This window comes from Notechis scutatus, chromosome 2 (genome assembly GCF_049901735.1).
Source record: "Notechis scutatus isolate UNSWTSFEM ecotype Mainland chromosome 2, rNotScu1.2, whole genome shotgun sequence".
In the NCBI taxonomy this organism is placed as follows: domain Eukaryota; kingdom Metazoa; phylum Chordata; class Lepidosauria; order Squamata; family Elapidae; genus Notechis; species Notechis scutatus.
The window spans coordinates 93,331,675-93,356,079 of NC_142010.1; the positions used below are offsets into that span (position 1 = coordinate 93,331,675).

Genomic DNA, 24,405 nt, shown 5'->3' on the forward strand with positions numbered 1-24,405 from the left:
CAGCATGGTAGTCAATGTATAGATCCTTTTCTCCATTGTCTAGACGGTTTTTGAGTTCTGTGCAGAGTTCACAGGAGAGGATTCTTTGCAGTATGGATAAGTCTGGTCTTGAGTGAAGTTTTTTATGAGTGGGATTGGATTTTGCAATGGCGTTTATTATATGAATGAATATACGTTTGCTGGACTCATTTTTGCAAACTACTCTACAAAATCTTGGTCCCATAGAGCCGTCATTGTATTTGTACTCAGGGCCATCTCTGGTTATTTCAATTATATCTTCAGGATGTTTGTTGTATTTGAGTTGCTTATGATATCGCGAATTTTGGTGATGTCGTCTGATTTGTTGGTGTCTTCGAGACCAAATAAGATGGCATTTGGACATTTCTCTTCATGTTCCATGATGTCTTTGATGAGTAAGGGGATATTATTTGTGGAATTATTTGATGGGATAGTAATTGTTTGTGGCTGTGGTTTGGTGGTTATTTTTGGTTGCAGTTGTGATTGTAGTTGAGGTAGTGGTTGTGGTAGTTGTGGGATTTGATTTTGAGCTGATAGGTAATCACTTATCTGTGCTGTATTTTTTTTTTCAAGAGAGATTAGGCTTGCTTGTATAGTTGTTTCAAAACGTGTTGCTAAGTGTTCTTCTATTGAGTGAATGAGTGATTCTATGCTTTCAACTCTGTCAGGCAGGATACTCAGTTTGTTTACCTTAGGAAAACATGATGGACATAGACAAAAGAATGTATCTGAATTTTTAACGATATCAGCTAGGCTTTTGTTTGCATTTAAGCAGGCAGGCTGGGCTTGATTGTCGCATAGGCAGCATTTGATTTTACCTGGAACAATTCTACCTTTACCTGATTAACTTCAAGGATCAACTACACAATTATATTTATAGGATTCAGTTGTATTTTTGGCTTTTCATTCATTAATTGTAAATTGGAAATGATTATTACTGATATTACAATACTTAGGGAATGGAAGTTTATTCCGTTTTTCTCCAAATGAGATATAAACAAAAATGACTTTTCTTCTGTATTTATTTATTTATAACATTTATTGGCCACTTATTTTATCACAGCTAACTCTGTATGGCTTGGAGAATATATTTTTTATTTGGCATATTTACATAGCTGCCCATCTCAATGACTTTGGCCAGTGTATAATAATAAAGTAAAACAGTAAATATATAAAACAATTATTATTAAGAAATATAAAACAATCATTATTAAAAATGCAAGTAATCAAATACAGGATAAAGAGTCAATTAATGAAGCTGTCTAAGAATACCCACAATCCTTTGGGGCCTCAGGCTTGAGGATCAAACCAAATCTTGAAGGACTTATAGAATATTAGCAGGGATGAAGCTACTCTCAGGTTTTTTGGGGAATGGGGAAAATGAATATTCCATAAGGCAAGTGCTATAGCAGAGAAGGCTCTCCACTTTGGACCTGCCAAATATAAATCCCTAGCAGACAGGACCCAAAGCATGCCCTCTCTGCCAGATGTTTCCTTTAGTACCACTGAGAACTTTTCCATTAAGCCTTGCAACGTGGGCTAAAGAAATCTGTTTTCCGCACATGGTAGGCTTCCATTAGTAGTGCCTTCCCTTGGGCTGTGTAATAGATGAAGAGAAAGTCACAACATATGTGGTGCAACATAATTTTGCCCTTGAGCACAATGACAGCTCAGTGCAGAATCCATTCTATCCACAGTAAGATGAGCAGAAGGAATATCTTCTCTGTCTAATGGGCCAATGCTGCTGTCACATCATTGCCTGGCATCGAAGTAATGTACTACTGCCTTGCCAGAGGTTGCCATAAAACAGAGGGGTTCCCTGTGCTTGTCCTGCCTGCAGACTGACAAATGATGGTAGTCAAGAGATTAAAGCTAAAGTGTGATGGGAGAGATGTGAACATCTTCTTCCCTTGGGCCAAAACTATTTATAAAATGATAGTGAGAAACATACTGTCAAAAAGGCAAGACACATGTCTCTTTCAGAACATCATCTAACTGCTTAGTATTTGTCTTCTCAAATAGATATTGGTACTTCCTTCAATATAATATTCCAGTTTAAGGATAACTTAAGTAGGTCATTTTTCAAGAGCACCCCTGTTGCTTTGGGTGGAACATGAGAAGCAAAGTTCACAGTAAACCCACATCCTCTGAATGAGTATTTAGCATCAGAACTGCGTTAGATGCCTTTCCCCTATTTTAACTCTTGGAGAGGAAAAAGTGATATTTAAACTGCCTACATCCAGGGTGGAAATGGAAGTTAAATGTATTTAAATACTGTAGAGAATCCAAATATACTGTAAAAACATGATGCTTGCCAGGATCAAAATAGCATTATGCATTAAAATATGTTAAACTTTTGTAAAGCAAAGCACACCTGAAAAATAATTCCCACCCTTTTAAAAATGATATTCTAATTTATAATGCAATGCATTCATAGTTTTTATTCGTAAAATCTAATTTGAAGCAGGCTTTCTTTTTCTTTTCTTTTGGCAGATATTTATCAAATCTACCAATAGTGACAGATTTTATTTTTCTGGGCTCCAAGATCACCGCAGATGAGTGACCGCAGCCAAGAAATTAAAAGATGGTCCTGTGGGGGAAAGCTATGGCAAATCTACACAGCAAACTAAAAACATCACCCTGCCAACAAAAGTGTCAAGAGTGGTTATGGTTTTCTCAGTTGCAATGTATGGCTGTGAATGTTGGACCATAAGAAAGGCTGAGCACCAAAAATTGAGGCCTTTGAAATATGGTGCTGGAGAAGACTCCTGTGAGTCTCTTGGACTGCAAAGTAATCAAACCGGTCAGTCCTAGAGGAGATCAACCCTGACTGCTCTTTAGAAGGTCAGATCCTGAAGATGAAACTCAAATATTTGGCCACCTAATGAGAAGGAAGGACTCACTGGAGAAGAGCCTAATGCTAAGCCTAAGATTGGGGGCAAAAGAAGAAGGGAACGACAAAGAATGAGGTGGCTAGGATGGATTCACTGAAGCAGTAGGCATGAGCTTAAATGGATTCCGGAGGATGGTAGAGGACAGGAAGGCCTGAAGGAACATTATCCATGAGGTTGCGATGGGTTGGACATGACTTCACAACTAACAACAACAACAACCAATGGTAGCTCACTCTAAAGTATTCTTTCTGCTGGAGTATTAAGTATTTTTCCATATAGTATTTTACTTCAAAACTCCTACTATACTTTTTGATTGTATGATATGATGGATTTACTAAATAGTCCACAAATTATAACTGATCATTTAATAACTCTTTGGATTACAAAAGCATTAGAAAGGTTGCTTTACAATCCGTAAAATACTTCTGTCTGTTGCAAAATACTCCTCTCCCCCCATGGGTTGGAAACTGGTTCATATTTACCACTGGTGGCAGGGTCTGCTACATGGCTGTAATCTGTGACTTTTTTTGGTCATTTTGCAGTATTTTTATCAGTTCCTGGCCAACCTCCCCACTCCCATTTTTGGAGAATGGGTTCACAATCATTTGATTTACTTAATGACTGTGATTCAAACTTAATACCATGTGATTTTGTAATGATATTTTACAGTAAATGAATTATTTTTTATTTTTAAGTGTGGGTCCTCAAATTCTAAGTTCCCACCAGAACTGCAAACCTTCTCCTTTCCTTTAGTTTACATAGAACTAGTGAAGAATCACACATTAAAATGAATTCATTCATCTAATATTTAAGAGTAACGGCAGTTACCAAATTACCAAATGATACACAAAACTTATAATACCTTTTTGAATTCACCGGTATTTTTATATTCACATAGCATCATGTCAAAGAATATTGGGATGGTGGCTTTACGCAGTTCAGCTTCAGGGATGAGGGTCATTTCTAAGATTGGCCCAACCATTCCTGGAATAAAGCAGATTTTATTCTGTCCTGGAACAATACAAGAAGAGAAAATTAATAATATCAACAAATGGTGCACCATTATTTCAATACCATTATAACATTTCTATTTCAATGTTTTATTTTAATTTTCCTTCTGAATTTTAGGGTGGATTTTTTTTTAAATGTTGATGATTCAATATTTCTAGTTGAGAAACAAACTATTTACAAAAGAACACCAAACACTTTTTCACATCAGTTTTGTAACTCTTGGATTGTTTACAATGTAATAAAATATTTGTGATGATTTCTGTGATGGAAGAAGCAATGATTCAAAATATGTAAAATATTTAATGCTAAAAATATGTAATACAGAAACTGAATAAGCAGTTACTGAATAAACCAGTTACTCCCGATAGCAGTTTCTTGATTCTTTCACTAGTTGCAATTTGATTTCCTGACTTCTGCTTCACTTGAGAGGTCCTTGGTGCTCTCTGAGCTTGCTGGTTTTCTTGTGGATGTTTCATTACCCAAACTAGGCAACATATTTAGTGTTAGTAAGGAGTGCAGTTTGCTATCAGGTTATAATCTGGCGTCTTGCTTATTTGTGTGGGTGGGGGCAGTCTTAGAGATTCCTTGGTTGGACTGTTTACTGTTGGCTTCTTTGGTAGTTTCTTGATTGGGGTATTGTTTACTTGATTGTGGAATGGGACAACTTGCCACAGCCAACTTGCTTCGGCCAACTCACGCCAGCCAATTCGCTGCAGAACAAGCCACAATGGCCAACTCACCATGGGACAACTTGCTGTGGGACAATTAACAATTTTATTTAATTATTTAAATATATTTTTAAAATTTTTGCCACTCACATTTTATTCTGTCCCTCCTTCTGATTCTTTTTGTAAAAATTATTATTATTCTATTCCACCATTTCTTGATATTAATGTAAATCTAATAGCACCTTGGAGCTAATCTATGTTGATTTGGGTGCTGATTGCTAGTAAAGAGGTGCTTCGGTCTTTTTGTTCTTTTTTTTGGCTGCTTGATTGTCTCTTTTGCATAGTATGCTTTACTTAGTTATTCTGTTATGGTTAATTAATAAATTACAACCAGAATGATTTCTTCCCAGTTATTCACATGTAAGCTACTACCCCACATCATTGTGTGCAAAGCGCTCAACTCAGGGGTGGGTTTCTACCGGTTCTGTCCACCTCTGTAGAACTGGTAGCTCTGAAGAGCAGCAGACATAGAACCGGTTCTATGTCTGTTGATGTTTTTGCCCACCCACCCACCTGGGGTCTTACCTGATTTTTATTTCCTGATTTTGCAACTTCAGCTGCCAAACGAGGCACAGCTGCAGTTTAAAAAGCAGGAAAAGAAGGCTGTTTCAAAGGCTGCGTTTCTGCACACAGCATGCTGATGACGATTTACAGGCGCGCAGCTCACAGCGAGCAGGGAAGCTCGCAAATCCCGAACCAGTAGTTAACCCTGTCGTATCCCACCCCTGGCTCAACTATATATGAAACAATTTGAACAAACTGAGATAGGATGATTGATGGATGAATGGATAGATAGATGGATAGATAGATTAGATAGATATAGATAATCAGTGTTTCACAAGTTGGTATTTTGATTTTTTTTCCTGATAGCTGCATTCCCAAGATATCTGGAGAGTGCTAAGTTAGGGACAACAGCTAAATGACATGTAACTCTATTGTCCTTTCTGTGGCAGTATTACATTATAAGACTTAAGTCTCTACTATTGTTATGGTCGTGTTTCAAGATTGCACTATAATATATTTGTTTACTATTACATACAAAGCATATTGCATATCAGATAACCTACATGAGTTGGGTGGATGTACACAATCTTATTTTAATGGTTACTGTTCCCAACATTTAATCAATGAATATTCTTGGAAGAGAAAATAATTCTATTTCCTCATTTCTGCCCATCAAAACCAATTTATCAGAGAAAACATTACACTAGCCTCTGATATATTCTCTTGTCTCTGTCACAATTGAAAAAAACACATCTGCTTTCATTCCTAGATGAATAATGCCAACCATTAGAAAGCTCAGAATAGAAATGATGTCCTGGTAACTCTATTATAGATTGGCTGCAGAATGACTTAAAGCCACATGAAATAGAGCGCCACTGGAGTCTGCCTTAGGAAGCATTTGCAATTATGACAGATGATAAAAAGAAGAAGGAAGAAGCTTGTAAATGTCACCTCCAACAAGAAAAGCAGGCCTTGAAATATTTCTTAGTGATTCCTCAGCCGTGTGTGTGTGTGTGTGTGTGTGTGTGTGTGTGTGTGTGTGTGTGTGAAAAACAAAGTAAAATTACAATAAGGTACAAAGTATGGGTTGATCACCTTTATAGTTCTCCCTCTTGCAGTACTTAATCATGGGTAATGTTTCAGAGAAGAGAGACGAAAAACCAGTAGCAGGTATAGGTTTGATTCCCTATATTACATTACGGACAAGCATCTGTCCCAATAAACAACCAAATGCATGGTGATAAACTCTGAACATTCTTTTGAAAAGTCTAATTTGCCAACTTGACAGTCAACAAATACAGCATTCACATTTGATTAAGTAAAAAGGGTCATTGCTCAATTTCATTTTAAAGTCTCCCTATAACTAAATCTTGGGTAGCCATATATTTTCAGTTGCAGAACAATAGATGAAGGGACAACTTAGCTGCCACCAAGCTCCTAATCTTTCAAAAAATCTTTATTTACAGAAATATGCTATGCAACATCAAGAAAACTGATGGATGCTTCAAAATCTTCCTTCCTTCCTTCCTTTACCAGCATCACAAAACTTAAAACAGTTGAGTAAACTTTTCCAGTATAATACATTCTTGCTTTACATACTTAAAACATCTTGTATCATTTTAAAACTATAGCTCATTGTTAAAATCAAATTAGTATGCAAGTATCAATAACGGTGGTCAGCACAAAAATGAAAAATTACAATAGTTTCTATCCACTAAGTAGGAAATTTATCCTTGAGGTAAGAGCCCTGAGAAATTAACAGCTATAATTCTCTAGCCTGAAAAAAATAAGAAAGGTATGCCATTCATAGCATCTAAATCTATTTTTATTGAACAAATGGTACAATGCTTTCTGGTTAAAATGTGACATTGAGAGAAATTTTAGATATGGTACAAACTCATGTGTGGAATTATAGTCTCCCAGAATTTCCACAATAAATAAAATTTGCCATTAGATTTATTTATCAAATATGAGGTTATAACTTCTCCAATGGGAAAATTTCAGTATTCTTGTACCATGTTAAAGTTAGCCCAGGGTACTAAACTGGAATATGTTTGGTAATATTAATAGAAATTAATGGAAAGAAGCAGGTTAAAAGTCACCTTATTTCAGAAAAGTCATAGCAGGGCGAAACTATGTTTTTATTTCAGGATAAAAATGCAAAACATATTTGGCTATAACTATCATTGTTTTCAACAGTGTACTGTACTAATATCTGTTGATTGTTATAAACTGCATTTGGTGACATGGGCAGTTATATAAATATGCTTGCTGAATAAATAAATACTTTTAGAATTTGTCTTATTCCATTATAAGTCATTTTTCAAAATTATTGAACTTTACAACATTGCCTGCAAACATATGATTTAAGCTGATTGAACTAAGTGTTACAATTATTACATTTCCATTAGTTTTTAGAAAATGAATTATCAGTTTTAGAAATCAATACTGGAGTAATATAACATTGGTAAAACTAATCAATTTTCTCTAAATGTGATATGCTCTGTAAATTTAATATTTTTCTTCCACTGAAATTCTTAAATTGCATACAATTTTATCCATCAAAATATTGCATCAAATTGTTAAAAATATTTTAATCTCTTGTTCTGAGTTTGTTAATTAATACTTGCTGGTTTCTCAACTTTTTAATTTAGGAAAAAAATACAATTTCTATAAACCTCCTTCTGAGAATTGTAACTCTTTGATGATTTGTAATTGTTCAATAAGTTTACATATGAATAGCAGAAGAAAAATAATACTTTTTTTCCTGGAGAAAAATTGTACAGCATATAATTAAACATGGTATTCCATTATAATCAAGGGAATTTTTTCAAGTAACTGTAACAGAAGTTCCATCTTTATTCTGTATCACTTCGATATTAAGCAGCCACTTTTATCATTTTGTTGTGTTTTTCTAATTTCAAGAAAAGTGTGACTGTATTGTTGGGTACAATGGCAAAACAGTCTCATCTAACTATGACTATTCTGAAATAACAATATAGATAGGAACAAGAAATAAAATTAAGGCTGATATATGGAAACCTAAATAAACAGATTGTTTTTCCTTTGCATGAACACAAACACACTTGCTGAAATAAACCTTAGTGGCTGGACATTTCCTTTTCTTGCACAGAAGCTTCCCTTCAAGCTGCAAAATTACCTTGAATTATAATTACAGACCAGCTGTATGGAGCTGTAATGGACCAGTTCCAGTTTGATCCCTGCTGACTTGGCAGTAAATTAATTAAAGTTGAAGCTCAGCTTATTCAACTCTTACTTCCTTGTCCCCCTTGTACATTCTTTCCCTAGGCTTTGACAGTACCACAATGTATTTACTGTACTTAGAAATTCGGAATACAAATATTACTCAACAATACATGTTGGTCATTGTATACGTATGAACAAAGCAAAAAATGTTGTTAATGTAAAACAGAAGGTATAAATGTTTTAATTGAGAGAAAAAGAGTAGAATCAGCTCTACATTTCTATAACCAAAACTCCTGTCCAGAGATATTCGTATCTCACTAAAAAAAAGGACATTCTCTAAAACTGATATCCAGGAATGTTATTTCCTTTACCCAGAATGATCCACGTGAAGGGCAGTTTTTATAACTATAAAGTTAGTAGTGGACAAGGTGATCACAATCCCTCTTGCTATAAATGAAAGCTCTTTGCCTAGTCCTCTTTGTACTTTTTTCAGTGTATCTCCTTGTTCCAGTTCTTAATCATATTGAATAATGTTGCATGTGTAGAAATGTCTATGTTGCTATCTGCCAGACATTCAGGCACACATCGTATAAATAAGGTGGCAGGTATTTCATGAGACAAGATAAATGTAATAAAAACAATTTTAATAAAATGGAACATCTCATTAGAAAAGGTCTCCATCAGAATCAGAAGAGCCCATCGTTGCTTTCAAATACTCTAACTTACCAAGTTTGTACCACATGTCACGGATAGCAAAACCAATTAAACGTCTCATGTCTCCATATCTGAAAGGTAAAGCAGAAGTCATTATCTTAATCCCAGCTTTCTTGTCTAAATGAGAAGCAAAAATCACTTTTCAATGATTAAAAACAAGACCTACTTGTTCAGGATCTTAATGCATTTACCATGGGAGAATTGCTCTAGCTGCAAGGTGTCCTGGGTGATAAAAGCTACTGCAAGATGAAAATAGTTGTTCCAGAGCTGTAAATTGAGCAGAAGACAGAACACTGAATTGTTATAATGCATCTCTTCTGAAATAGAAGGTTGTATTAAGCTGTGTGAAACCTAAATAATTTATGAAGGCAGCCAGCAAAAAGGATTTAATATGATGCAAAGTTATGTGCTATTATTACATTGCAATTAGAATAAAAAGACAAGAGTGTGGTTTTTATATCCACTGGCCTGCATTCCCTGAGTAGCATCTGGAGATTCACATAAACAATAAAGTTACCGCACTAAAGTTACCTGAGAACTTTTCATACACCAGGTTCAGAATAATTTTCCATTTCCAACCAAGGAATGTAGCTTTAGAGGTAAAAATTATAATATCATAAGTTCTTCATAACTGCTTCATGGGAAAAAATCTCCTTGATTTTAACAAAATTAAATTCCAAAAAATATATACGGAATAAGGCCAAAAATAATCTATTATTTTTAACCTCAAGAATTATATTATGAAGCTATGAAGAGTTCTGGATTTTCATCTGGATTTTGTAGTAATGAATAAAATGTTGATCACATTTCTCAATGATGAAAAACAGAAATACATAATTCTATGATCTGGAATTAAATTTTGTCCCTAGTTTTCAAATATCAGTATAGCAATATTTTAATAGAAAATTTAACTATAGCAAAATTTATCTAGAAAAAGCTGCAACACCTTGATCAAAATAGTTCCTCATTTTTCCACACATGGGAGATTTTCTCATACATAATATTTTTATAGTTTATATATTTCAGCAAACTATAAATTGTGAGTGGTATTTATTTCTATACTGCCTCTTAGTAAACTTCAGAGAAGAATACTATAAGAAATACAGCCATATGTATGACAATGTGAAGTGGTACTAGAGCAGAGGTCTCCAAACTTGGCAACTTTAAGACTTGTAGACTTCAACCACCAGAAATCTCCAGCCACCAACCTCTGAATATCTCATATTCTTTTTTTCTATATATACTGTATGTTGGCTACTAAAAGCAAGAAAAGTACAGTCTGTGCCATTTGTTCTTTTTTCATTTTTAAAATTAGCAGACTTACCTTCCCTGCAATGTCTCCCTTGTATTCACATGAGACCTCAATCATATCATAGTGTAAATTAAAATTCAAAATTAATTGTCCAAAAACCCTTTATTAAATAACTTTGCATTATGATCAAAACATAAGCCAGTCTATCAAAAAAGGGTTACTTAATATACAATGTAATTCATTAGGATGAACAATTAATTAATGTCACAGATTCAAATGCTTAGTTTTAAAAAGATAGAACGATTTTAATGCATTTAAAAATTATTTCTTAATTTAAAGCACAAACACACATTTTAGCATTATTATTGTTGTTTTTCATATTGTTTCTTCACAGCCCAATCAATGCCAATACTATTTTCTTCAACTTTTTCAATCATATTCTTGTATCAGGTACAGTGTTAGATGGACAATCAAATCAGCCTTAAGAGGATCATAAAATTTTTATCTTCACTTTTGCTGCTTGTAAGACCATGCCTATAATTTCTGATGGGAGTTAGAGGCAGCAAAGCATGTTCGAATGGCATACAACACAATATCATAGTGGCATACAGCACAATATCCTTTTTGAAAAGCCTTTCTCCCAGATCCCCATCTATCAGCATGATGTTTGTATAGCACTAAATTCTCCTGATCTAAAAGAAAGCTTTGTTTGTAAAAATGGAGGGAAGTGTTCATCAAAGGAAAAGAGATAAGAAAATAGAATGGTGCATTCAGTTGTTGAGTTGAAAAACAAGTGAAGTTTCTTTTTTCTAATGTTGCCTTTCTGTTTCTAGTCTTCATGAAATTACATACAAAGAAATAAAAACACTCCAGTAAGGATTAGGATCAGCATTTTCTCCTGAAACTTCTGGAACAACTAACTCCAGTGAGTTTTCAAAAAATGAAACATATACAGGCAGTGCAAAGTAAGCATATAAAAATATGAGATCAAAGGTATGCTTAATAATTTACAATTCTTCCATAGCCACTATCTCACCTTTTGATTCTGGGCAGTTCATGGTAAAAATTTAAACATAGCACATTGAAAAGATTATCAAAATAAGGCCATCAAAATCCCATATCTGCTGGATCCAACTAGCAACCCAATGTCGAAAGAAAAATCACATCTTCATGGTTTTCTAAAAAGCTAACAGGTTTGGAGACAAATGGATTTCTTATAACCCCTAATATCTAAATTTCCAGGAAGGAAATTTCTCTGTGAACTACCTCCTAAAAGGGTTGACACCCTTTATTAATGGTCCAGAAGCCAAATTCAGTCTTGCAGTGAAATAACAGAAATAATCTCTCCTCTTTTATTCATCATTTTATATTTAATATGCTTTAGCTATCTTGTTTTAAGTGATATCTATTTTACTTCCTAGGTTATAATATTTTTAACCCTTTCACGGGTAATTAAGACCATTAGAGTGGTATATTTTATCTTTGTTATTTTATCTATTTATTTTTCTTTTGTGTTATATATTTTACAAATTTTGCTAGTCATTATTGAATAAACAGTATTTTGTTTTCTTTTAACTCAATGCAGTATATATCTAATAGCAATGTTAGAAAAACAACAATAAATTGTCCAAATCATCTATAATAGCATATATTTTATATTGTACAAAGATTGCATTTGTTTTCTAAAATATTGTTAGTACAGGATGTTTAGAGAAGGAATGGGAAGAATCTCAAGGTTCATGTTGTTTCTACTCTATTCAATAAAGTGGAACTTTTGAGTTATTTCCCCCCTCCCCCCCATATTGAGATGTTCAAGTCTGCATCTGGAAAAAAGGAGAAACAAACACAGAAGGGGGAGCTGAAGGGACAAATGAAGGAAGGGAGGAGGAGGAGGAGAGAGAGAGAAATTGATGTGTGAAGTTTTCTATCGCCACATGAGGAGAATAAATCTCACTTGATAGAATCCCATTTTCTGTGCAATTCTTAAAGAGAAAAGATCAATCTAAATTCAGGGCTAGAGCAAAGTCATAAATTTCCCTATTCTGTCCCCATTACTGAACTCCCTCACAATTCAAGCACACACATATAGAAATCCATAGAAAGCCATGTCCTGTTATTTTGTGAGGGGAAAAATAGAATTGTGCTGTGGAATGTATGATGTCCACCCATTGGTATACAGTGAATATGGTGCACCAGATGTTTGCATTTTCATTGTGTCAATTTGGCAAAAAAAGTTAAAGTGCTTTGAATGACTTTTCATAATTTTTATTGACTTTTTAAAGTCAATAAATATGCATTGGATGCTGCATGCAAATTTCAAGGGAATCAAAACTCCCAGAACACGCATTTCTTGTAAGATCAGCAAAACATTTATGCCAACCAATTCTCTGACTTTCTAACATCAGCATATAGCAAGTTCTAAATCAAAGGAAAGTGTTAAATGTTAATTGCTTTGGCAGGATTATTAATTTCTGATGTAGGTTTGCAATAAAGATAACTTTACGGGCTGCCCCTAAAAGAACAGAATGGAACAATTTGCCCTTCCCAACTTGCCACGACCATTTTGCCGTGGCCAACTTGCTGTGGGACAACTGGCCATGGACAAATTCAGAGAGGATAACTCAATGGGATAAATGATATCCACCATTGTTTCTTTGACATTATTTCTATTTTTGTCTTATCCCCCTGAAAGTTGAGCAGCTTAATGGCTTGGGTGGGGGGGCAGGGGGGAGGTTGGTTACATCATCTATCTTCTTGTTTTCTTGTTATATTTTATTTTATTTTAACTTTTATCTGTAAGCCAGGCAAACGCTATGGAATCACGCAGCCTCAAAATTGAAATAGTAAGAACAGTGGGAAGAAAAAGAAAATCTGGCATGCCAGTCGCATGCAGTCTGTTAAATCTCAGAGAGTAAAGAAAATTATGCTTTATCATTCATGCTCTGGCTTGAAAAGAGCTATTACTTAATATGCATTCATTTACATTAATATTATTCACATTTACTATATGAATTTTATAAACCATATTTTTACTTGTCACATTCTGGGAGAAGTAGGACAAAAAGGAAGCTTAAGGTCCTTTCTGAGGCCTTCTTGAGATATAATTTTGATTTTACACTGTGTGCCTCACATTACTTGCAGTAACAAATTCTGCCTGATAATTCACATTTTTGGTACTTTGCTTGCTTGCTCTGATGCTATATTAAAATATTTAATTATCTGTGAATTCAATCTGAGAAAAGGATAGGTATGCTAAGTCTTTATCTTCTTGAGGTCTTGCTATAAATAACATTTGTTTCTACAAGCTAGATAATTTCCTCAATAACTTGATGCAAAACAAGTAAATTCTGGTTTTGCTTTGTTTTGTTTTAAAAAATAAGCCACTTACTTGTTCTTCAAAATTCATGTTTTCCAGAAACTTGTGATTCATAGTCTCAGAAAATTTGTTGATGGCTCTCAGAAATACTCTAAAGAAAAACAAGACGAAAAATCAAGCAGTTATCTTTTTTTAAAATTATTTATACAATGTCAGGAATTGACATACAAATTAAGTGGAGAGCCACCAAACTTGGAAATACGGCTTCTGGGAGACCTACATTGTATTTAAAAGATTAAAAAAACAAAATAATGAAAACAAAGGAGGAAAAAAACATACAACAATACTGTACGGCATAAGTGAGGCCAAGCAACATATTTCGCTTCTGAAACCATGACAGGACTGGCCTAATGTCCAGGGAGCAGCCAAGTTTTCAAGGCATTATAAGAGGCAACAGGGCTACTCCCATTCAAATCTAATAGAGTTATGTTATGCCAAAGGGCACAGCATGTAACAAAGAGTTAGAATATGAATTGCTCTCAACAGTATATAATAAATGATACATTATATACAAAGTCATATTTCTTTCAATTTCTGATTTGAAATATATCCAAATTAGTTCTCACCACTGCAGATCGGAAGACTTTTGGTGTGCTCCAGAACCACAGTTGTTTGTGTGAATACAGCGTAATAAATCTTTCACATTCAATATGCTTCCCATGACATAGTTCCATGCTTACTTTTAAAGGACGAAGGGCTTTTATTAATTGATCAGCCAAACAGAAATATTAACTTCTTTAATCATTTAGACTGAACCTTGGCTCATTAGAATTAGCCTCCTACATAGTGTCTAGCAATATAAAAACCCACAGCTATTAAATTATATTTACTTGCCAATTATTAGCTATACAGGATATAATTTGAATTAATAAAACCACTGTTGGTATAGGAACCCAACAAGTCTCCTGTAATTAAACAAAAAAGCAAATGAGAATAAGAACCAGGGGCAACTTTTCCTTTTCTTGTTTTTTCTTGACTTTAAAATAATGCAATTGTAACTTTAGTTTGTTCCTAGACTGTAATAATTATCATACAGTCAGAGAAAAACAATGGGGTCACAATAAACAAAGGTCATTTGGAAATAGGCTAGCTACCTCAAAAGAGGAGGCCAGGTAACCCGCTACATAAAGTGGCAATGAGAAAAAACAAATAGGTGAGTGTGTGACTATTATTTCTGTATATAGAGCTTGCCTTTGAAAGACAGCTACTGCAAGAAGACTTTGGTTAAGGCTTTCTAACCTTTCTTCAGGAAGAATTATCAGGAGTTATTGGATTTTTGTGAGGTTGTCCAGTTGGTTACAGTTCTGCCTATTTAGTGAAGTGTGATAGGTGGAATTCATATTGAAGTCTGCCCCAGTTGACTCATAAAAGCAAAAGATAGCAGACTATTCAGCAAGTTGCTGTTTAATTTTGAAAAATTGAGCCCACTTTTTATTGTGAGATAGGAAAAAATGGAAAAATTTTTTTTGCTTTGTTAATCTTTGTTACGATCTTTTGATCAAGATAGTATAATTTACACATACCAGTCCCTTTCCAAAAACTAACTGAATGTTTCCAATGCACAACATTAAATGTCCTGGTCTGTATAGATAAATAAAATAATTAGTACAATGAAGAAAGTGTTATAGTGAGCATTTTCTTCTTCATTTAGAATATAATAGAATTGCTGCTAAATTCTAGACTAGTAGAGATCTCTTTTCTTTTTTCTGGAAAAAGGTGTCATCTTTTGCCAGTTGTATTTTAACAATAGGAAACCAACTCACAAATACTGCAAGATGGAATAGATTCTCAACATGTCCACCAACATTAAATATGAAAGTTTTCAGATTCACAAAAAGTCTAATGCATGAACTTTGGTAAGATTTGTTATTGAATCATGGAATTTGAATAGATTTTTCTTGATAGAAATGCTTCATTCTGAAACAAGAACATAAAATAATAGGATTGGAAGGGTTTGGGGAGATCTTCTAGTCCAAGCCCCTAATCAAGTCCCTACATCATTCCAAACAAATGGCTGTCCAATCTCTTCATGAACACTTCCACTAGTGGATCACCCAAACATACAGAGGTAAGCCATTCCACTGATCAATTGTTCTCAGTGTCAGGAAATTTCTCTTTAGTTCTAGGCTGGATCTCTCCTTAATATTTTTCCACCCATTTCTTCTTGTCCTGCCCTCAAGTGCTTTGGAGAAGGGGCATTGGTCCTACCTGAACGCTTCTTCTCGGGGAGCCAAAGGGAGAATCCAGGATAGGATGGGGTAGTCTCTAGTCTCATAGCTGTGCAGACTGAGATGAAAAACTGAGGGCACACCCCCTGGTAACGTTCCCCAGTTCTGAACGACGTCGAAGCGAATCCAGCTGCTCCTCGTCCTCTAACAGATAGCCTATTTGATACTGCGAGAAAAAAACATTTCCTCCCTACTCTGACCAGACAGAATACAGGGTGGGACTGGATTCTCCCTTCGGCTCCCCAAGAAGAAGCGTTCAGGTAGGACCAAAGCCCCTTCTCCACTGAGCCGAAGGGAGAATCCAGGATGGGACATACCAAAGCTGGCTGATGGCTGTCCTATGGGAGGGAACTAGATTGTTCGGAGGTTCCCACTTCTACATGAACGCCCTGCAGGACTCATCTTCCAAAGGATGCCTCTGCTGAGGCAAAGGAGTCAATTTTATAATGTCTTACGAATGGGGTCACAGATGACCAAGTAGCAGCTCTACAAAAGTCCAGAACTGAAGCCTGCATTGCCCAGGCTGCAGTGGTCACTGTACTCCTGGTTGAGTGTGCAGTGATTCTCCTGGGCACAGGAAGAGCCAGTAACTCATAGGCCTTTGCTATACAGGCTCTAAGCCAGCGACCCATGGTAGACCCTGCGACCCAAAGTTGATGGCTGAAAGAAACGAACAGGGCTTCAGTCCTCCTAAAAGAGGAGGTCCTTTTGATGTATATACGGTGGGTCCTCCTAACATCCAAGGTGTAGGACCTGGACAGAAGTCAGGCAAAATCACTCCTATGAGTGATGGAATAAGGAGTTCACCCTGGGCAGAAAGGTATGGCCTACCCTGTCTGCATGGAAAATGCACAGGTCCTTTCTGATGGATAAGGCCGTCAACTCCGAGATACGCCTGGCCAAAATAATGGCCACTAAGAATGACACCTTGCATGTGAGTAGGTGAAGACTGACTTCACACAAGGGTTCAAATGGGGGAGAAATCAGTGCCTGCATGACCCTAGGCAAGTCCCAGGTGGGGTAATGGTGGACCATCGGTGGCTTCAAATTAGTGGCTCCACTAAAGAAGGCTTTCACCCTGGGGTGTTGGGCCAGAGTAGTTGAGTCCTTGACCAAAAAAACCGAGACCAAGGCAGCCACCTGTCTCTTCAAGGTACTGGGGGCGAGACCTCTGTCCAACCTGTCCTGCAGGAACTCTAACACATTTGCCACAGACACAGCAGTAGGTTCCAATAGATGACTGGCACACCAGCCACAGAAAATCCTCCATAGTGCGTCGTATATCCTGGTTGTGGAAGGTCTTCTGGCCACCTGGATGGTCTGAATGACCCTTCTGGAAAACTACTCCTGTTTCAGGAGCACCCGCTCAAGCGCCAGACAGTCAACCGAAACCAGGCTGGATCTAGGTGCTCAATCGGGCCCTGGCTGAGGGAGATCCTGTGCAGGGGAATTCTCCAGGGTCTGGCGACCGACAGACCCACCAGGTTAGCAAACCATGGGTGCCTGGGCCAGTAAGGGGCTACCAACAGAACCTCCACCCTCTCTGTCAGTACCTTTCTGATTGTCCCCGGAATCAGGGGAAGGGGGGAAGGCATACAATAGCCCTTGGGGCTACCTGCACCAGAGAGCATTGATCCCTTCTGCTCCCAGTTCTGGGAACTGTGCAAAGAACCTTGGGAGCTGTGAGTTCTCCAGAGATGCAAAGAGATCCAGAATCGGACGGCCAAACCGTTCCATCATCTCCTGGAACAGACTGGGATGCAGTCACCATTCTGACTGGTCGACTGTAGTCCTGCTCAACCAGTCTGCTTGCACATTGGAAACTCCGGAGATGTTTTCTGCTCGCAGGGACAACAGGTGTCTCTCCGCCTGCACCTGAACAACCTGCACAACTAAGTCGCCTCCTGCATTAGAGATCGGGAGTGAGTGCCCCCCTGCCAGTTTAGGTGGGCCTTGGTGGCCACATTGTCTGTGAGGAGAAAAACCTGTCTCCCCATCACCTCCTGCCTTAGATCCTTGAGAGTTAAGCAGGCAGCCCTGAACTCTAACCAATTTATGTTGTGGGAGAGCTCCTCCCATGATCCCCTAACCTGGACTCCCAGGTGGGCTCCCCAATGATACAGACTGGCATCAGTGGTGATGGTAATCCTCTGGGGCTCCCTGTACAAGCAACCCTGATCCATGGCTCAGGACTGCTACCAATGGAGAGAAAGAAGAACCAGCAGGGGACATGAACCCTCCTTAGTGAGTCACCCCTGCTCGCCTTCTGGTAGGGGAGCAGGAACCACTGCAGGGTTCGGGCATGGAATTGGGCCCTGGAATGATCCCAATGCCCGATATCATCTTGCTGAGAAGTTGAGACAGCAAGATGATAGGTGCCTCTCTGTCAGACAGGATCTGTGATGTGACGTCCCTTATACTGTCTCGACGCTCCTGTGAGAGAAAGACCTGGCCAGTTAAGGTGTCTATGATAGTCCCAAAATGCAAGAAACGGTTTGATGGTACTATGTGGCATTTGTCCAGGTTTATGGAGAACCCATGCTCTTGAAGGATCCTGATTGTCGACATCATATCCTCCTCCGCCTGAGGTCTGGAAGAGGATGCTATCAGGAAGTCATCCAAATAGCATAGGATCCTTATGGGTAAGGATCTGAGGTATGCTGCTATGGCTGCCAGGAGCTTGGTAAAAGTCCATGGGGCTGATGATAAGCCAAATGGGAGAGGCCTGTATTGAAAATGGTGGCTGCCATAGCAAAACCTCAGGAACTGACAGTGGTTGGAGGTAGGCTTCTGTCAGGTCTACCAAAACCCAAAAAATCTCCCTCCCGCAGGACCTGTATGATAGAGTGGAGGGAATGCACCTTGAATCTTTGGTAGATTAGATGCCTCTTGAGCCCTTTCAAGTTGAGGATTGCTCACCCCCCCCACATGGCCTTTGGAATCACAAACCAAATTGAATAGAACCTCTGTCTCTCCTGGTCTCCAGGAACTGGATGGATGGCCCGAACGTCCAGCAGATGGTGGATCACCGATTCCATGAGATCCCTCTTTGAGGGGGTCCCTTGAGATGGGGCAGCACACAAAGGCACTGGGGGGAGGAAAGAAACTCCCGACAGAGACCTGACCATAAAGTTGTCAGCATCCAAGCGTCTGTCATGATCTGTTCCCACCTCTGCCAGAACAGCCCCAGACAGCCCCCTGTAGGAGGGGAGGCTTGGGTGTCACTTGTTGCATCTAAAAGGTCTGTTGGAACCCTGAAAGGACCTTCTGACATCTTGCCTCTGATGCCCTTTGGCCGCAAAGGCCGGTCTATTGGCCTGAAATGAGGATCTTTGGAAGAAGGGCCTACTTTGATGGGGAAAGCTTGCCCCAGCTTCCCCCTGTTTAAAGGAGGGCTTTCTGTAGTAAGGTGGAGACCTGTAATCAAAATGCCTCCCCTGGGAGGGTAGGATCTTTCACTTGTCCCTGGTTTCCATCAAAAAAAGGGATCCAGCGCCTTCCCAAAAAGCCTCTCTCCCTTGAAGGGAGCAAACGCCAGCTTCCATTTGTTTCTGGCATCCATCTGCCAGTTTCTTAGCCAGATAAGCCTACGTGCTGTTACAGATGAGGCCATGGCTGACGTGAGGGTGGCATTAGCTGTTGATTGAGCTGTGGCTATTATCTTATATAAGTCCTGATACACCCTGAGGTCTTCAGGTGGGGTTCTACTCTGCAGTTGCCGCAGCCACCCATTAAATAAGGTAGACTCAGACCCACTGGGATGAGTGTACCTCCCCAGGGGATTCCCACTGCTTTTTAATCACATTCATAAACATTGGGGGCACAGGTACAGAGTCCACCACAGATGCTTTCTCAGTGAATATGTAATCTTTCTGATCCTCCTCTTGTGGGGGAAGATCCCGGTGATCCTGTCCCTTTTTTTAAGATGAGCCATGCTCTTAGCCTTAACCAGCAGAGTCTTGAAGAGAGCCAGCTGGAAAAGGTCCTTAAAGGAGGGGGGACCTGCTACCTCCAACTCCCCGTCAGAAAAGCCCTCTCTGGAAGGAGGTCCCTCTCAGAAACATAAGACTGGCTTCTTTCCGAAGGGGATGCAGAACTATTTCTGAAGTAGATTGGCTGTTCTGCAGAAGCCTGTCCCTGCCCCTGAGGAACACCTTTGTTAGCGTCCAAACCAGGCAGATGGCACAGCTGGTTGACTTAAGCCTGAAATTCTTGTCTAATTGTTTGGGAGATCCAGGCTCTCATGAAGGATGGCATCTCTTGCCTGTGGGTCTCCTCAGGCTGCAACCCAGCCACTGTAGGGGTAAAGGTGGCTTTTTTATTTTCAGGCGCAGGTCTGGTTCTGCTGGAGGCTTGGCTTCCAGGTGCAGCAATCAAAAATCCTTGTGGTGGCTCAGAATTATTATGAGTGGTTTTTGCCTTGATTTGGAGGTTTCCCTGCAAATCCTGAGTACTTGAGCCACCAGGATATCAGGCAGTCAAATATTGTCTATCTGCCAATTGATTTTGCTGCCTGCCATCTTGTGGAAGCAGAGGAGAGATGGCCCTGTTTTCAGCCATCTTGGAGTCTATTACTGCTCCTTATCTAGGGAGTCTATCTCAAACTCCTTATCTAGGGCTTTTTGTCTATGCCTGGCCTGCCTATCCTCTGCCCTAGAGGGTCTTTTAGGGGCTAGGGTCCTAGATCTAATCCTAGCTGCTGCCTCCAGCCCCGCAGACCTGGATTTAGTTGATCTTCTTGCAGCTCTCTCCCTACTCTGCTGAGGAGCTCATAATTCTTGGCCAGCTCCCCTGGCAGCCATTTTGAGCCTGCCAAAAATAATTGTCACTGACAGGGAGAGAGAAAAGGAAAAAATGGGCAAAAGAAAAATAAAAACAAAATTTATTTGATCTAAAGCTGTCTGCTTTGGTCACAGCAGCTGTCCACCACTTCAGGAGGCTAGTGCGACCCAGAAGTGGTGAGCTCAGCACAGCTCCACAATTTAAGGCAAGAGTCAAAGCAAAAAGGAAAAAAAATGGCTGACTCTTTAAAATTGCTAGAAGCCCTGACAGATCAGAGGCTTGTGACCCAGTGCTGGCTGCACTGCAATCAATTTGGCAGTCTCAAGCGTCTCACAGCTGCCACGGTGCTCTGGTGACTGGACAGGGGGTCAGGATTCAATCCAGATGGCCAGTACCACCCCCAAGGGACAATCCTGGAGATGAACTGCAGAATTTTCCTGAAACGTCTGAAATGGCCGCTGATGCTGAAAAGGGGCAGAAGCACCTTGCGGTTTTTGCAGCTAGCACAGATCAATAAGAATGGACCAGGAGAAAGTGAGTTGAATAAGACACCGACTCCCGCCCCCCCCCACAGCCTGGGCCACACGGGCTCCCAGGGGCACCTCCAACCAAATTTACAATCACAATTCCAAAAACCAGTCTACCTGCAAAGAATGTTTTAAAAAGGCAGTCCCCCCCCCCAAAAAAAGCAAAAAAAAAAGTGCTAACTGGCAAGCTGGCTAGCTGTCAAACCTACTCTAAGCCACTCGAAGGGGCGGGGGGACTCAATCCAGGGGGTGAAGATTCTTCTACAATCTTAACTATTCAGAGCACTTAAAGGGTGGTCTGAACACGCTAAGACTGAGTGAAGAACTGGGGAGCATTACCAGGGGGTGTGTCCTCAGTTTTTCAACTCGGTCTGCAGAGCTATGAGACTAGAGACTACCCCATCCTATCCTGGATTCTCCCTTCAGCTCAGTGGAGAACAGGTTGATCCTCTCTTCTCTGTGACAGCTTTCAACTCCTGGAAGGCTGCAATCATGTCACCTGTAATCCTTCTCTTTCTTATATGAGACATACCGTATATACTCTAGTATAAGCCGAGTTTTTCAGCCCATTTTTTGTGCTGAAAAATCCCCTCGGCTTATACTCGAGTCAGATTCCCCTCTGAAAAAAAATGGTGTGGAGCTCCGGAGCTGGGCAGGCGCTTCCCTGCTTCCGTGTTTCCTTTGCAACTTTTAAGCATGGGGGTAATCGAAGCAGAAAAGTTCTTGCATGAGGATATATTTTTTTTTTTAACTGTTTTTAGGGGGGAAAGACCCACCGTCATGTGAGAATGCTCAGACACGAAATCTATTCGCCCGAAAATAAGTGTGTGTGTGTGTGTGGGGGGAATTTTAACAGAGGGAAGATGTAGGGAGAAGGCAAAAGCGACGGAAGATCCTTCAGGGGAAACTGAGGGGAGACTCACCCTTGGTCCAGATGAGTCCCCTTCCCGCCCCTAAGGAAGCAGAGGCAGCCAGCAAGGGCAGGCAAGCCCCACTTCACAGACTCCATCCGTCCTCGCTCCCACCCAAAGCCATGAAGTCCCCAATCACGCAGCCCAGAATCGCCCTCCCCTCAGGGGGCAGCAACAACGGCCGGTTTTTCCCGAGACAAGAAGCTCCGCCGTGCAATGAAAGCGCCTGGCTCTAGGCTCGCGGCTCAGAAAACAATGCGAGCCGAGGTCGCTTCGCTCCGCTCGGCTTCTCCAACATCCGGCACCGCCCTGTTCTATGTGCCAGGCCCGGCAAGTCCGAGCAGCCAGCGCGTGAGCAGGACGGCGCCGGACATCGTTGGCTGCCTCTTCCGCAGCACAGGAGGCCTCCCTCGGCTGGCCAGCTGCTCTCCTCCTTCTCTGCCTGTTTGTTCTGTGTGACAGAGGAGGAGGAGACCGGCCGGCTGGTTGGGGAGGCTTTCTGCGCCGAGGAGGTGGCTGCTGGTGTCCGGCTTGCTCCGCTTCTCCGATGGTCCGGCGCGGCCCTGTTCTTTACTTGGGCAGCTGGGCGCCCGCAACGGCGCCCACGGCGGCAACAGGCAGTTCCGCCCGGGCTCCGCTCAGCAGTCTGGCTGGGGCTGTTGGGAGTTGCTGCCGCCAGTGCGGCCCCAGTCCCGCGTCACTCGGGAAGGGAAAGGCAAAGCGCTTTTGCCTTCCCTTCCCGGCTGGGGCTGTTGGGAGTTGCTGCCGCCGGTGCGGCCCCAGTCCTGCGTCGCCTCGGGAAGGGACAGGCAAAGCGCTTTTTGCCTTTCCCTTCCCGGCTGGGGCTGTTGGGAGTTGCTGCCGCCGGTGTGGCCCCAGTCCCATCGTCGCTCGGGAACGGAAAGGCAAAGCGCTTTTTGCCTTTCCCTTCCCGGCTGGGGCTGTTGGGAGTTGCTGCCGCCGTGCGGCCCCAGTCCTGGCGCCTCGGGAAGGGAAAGGCAAAGCGCTTTTTGCCTTTCCCTTCCTGGCTGGGGCTGTTGGGAGTTGCTGCCGCCGGTGCGGCCCCAGTCCTGCGTCGCCTGGGAAGGGAAAGGCAAAAGCGCTTTTGCCTTCCCTTCCTGGCTGGGGCTGTTGGGAGTTGCTGCCGCCGGTGCGGCCCCAGTCCCAGCGTCGCCTCGGGAAGGGAAAGGCTAAGCGCTTTTGCCTTTCCCTTCCCGGCTGGGGCTGTTGGGAGTTGCTTCCGCCGGTGCGGCCCCAGTCCTGCGTCGCCGGGAAGGGAAAGGCAAAGCGCTTTTTGCTTTCCCTTCCCGGCTGGCTGTTGGGAGTTGCTGCCGCCGGTGCGGCCCAGTCCCGCGTCTCCTCAGGAAGGGAAAGGCAAAGCGCTTTGCCTTCCCTTCCCGAGGCGACGCGGACTGGGGCCGCACCGGCGGCAGCAACTCCCAACAGACCCAGCCGGACACCTGAGCGGAGCCTGGGCGGAACTGCCTGTTGCTGCCGTGGGCGCCGTTGCGGCGCCTGGCTGCCCAAGTAAAGAACAGGGCCGCGCCGACCATCGGAGAAGCAGAGCAAAGCCGACACCAGCAGCCGCCTCCTCGGCGCAGAAAGCCTCCCCAACCAGCCGGCCGGTCTCCTCCTCCTCGGTCACACAGAACAAACAGGCAGAGAAGGAGGAGAGCAGCTGGCCAGCCGGGAGGCCTCCTGTGCTGCGAAAGAGGCAGCCAACGATGTCCGGCGCCATCCTGCTCCACGCGCTGGCTGCTCGGACTTGCCGGGCCCGGCACATAGAACAGGGCGGTGCCGGATGTTGGAGAAGCCGAGCGGAGCCGGCGACCTCGGCTCGCGTTGTTTTCTGAGCCCGCGAGCCTAGAGCCAGAGCGCTTTCATTGCACGGCGGAGCTTCTTGTCTCGGGAAAACCGGCCGCCGTTGCTGCCCCCTGAGGGGAGGGCGATTCTGGGCTGCGCGATTGGGGACTTCGTGGCTTTGGGTGGGAGCGAGGACGGACGGAGTCTGTGAAGTGGGGCTTGCCTGCCCTTGCTGGCTGCCTCTGCTTCCTTAGGGGTGGGGAAGGGGGCTCATCTGGACCAAGGGTGAGTCTCCCCTCAGTTTCCCTGAAGGATCTTCCGTCGCTTTTGCCTTCTCCCTACATCTCCGCTCAGGTGTCTGGCTGAACCCCAGCCCGTCGGGAGTTGCTGCCGCCAGTGCGCTCCGGTTCCACGTTGTCTTGGGAAGGGTGGGGCAAAACCAGGAGCCGC

General features: G+C 41.4%; 1 protein-coding gene across 1 annotated transcript in view; it reads right to left on the reverse strand.

Annotated features, from left to right (window-relative positions):
• Positions 1–24,405, reverse strand: part of DOCK2 (dedicator of cytokinesis 2) — a 316,367-nt gene that overhangs the window by 61,477 nt on the left and 230,485 nt on the right. Inside the window, exons 30-33 of the mRNA XM_026688575.2 lie at positions 13,717–13,795; positions 9,243–9,343; positions 9,089–9,147; positions 3,775–3,923 (exon numbers count right to left, since the gene is read on the reverse strand). Coding sequence (XP_026544360.2) covers positions 3,775–3,923; positions 9,089–9,147; positions 9,243–9,343; positions 13,717–13,795 — 388 coding nt within the window. The remainder of the gene's footprint in view (positions 1–3,774; positions 3,924–9,088; positions 9,148–9,242; positions 9,344–13,716; positions 13,796–24,405) is intronic.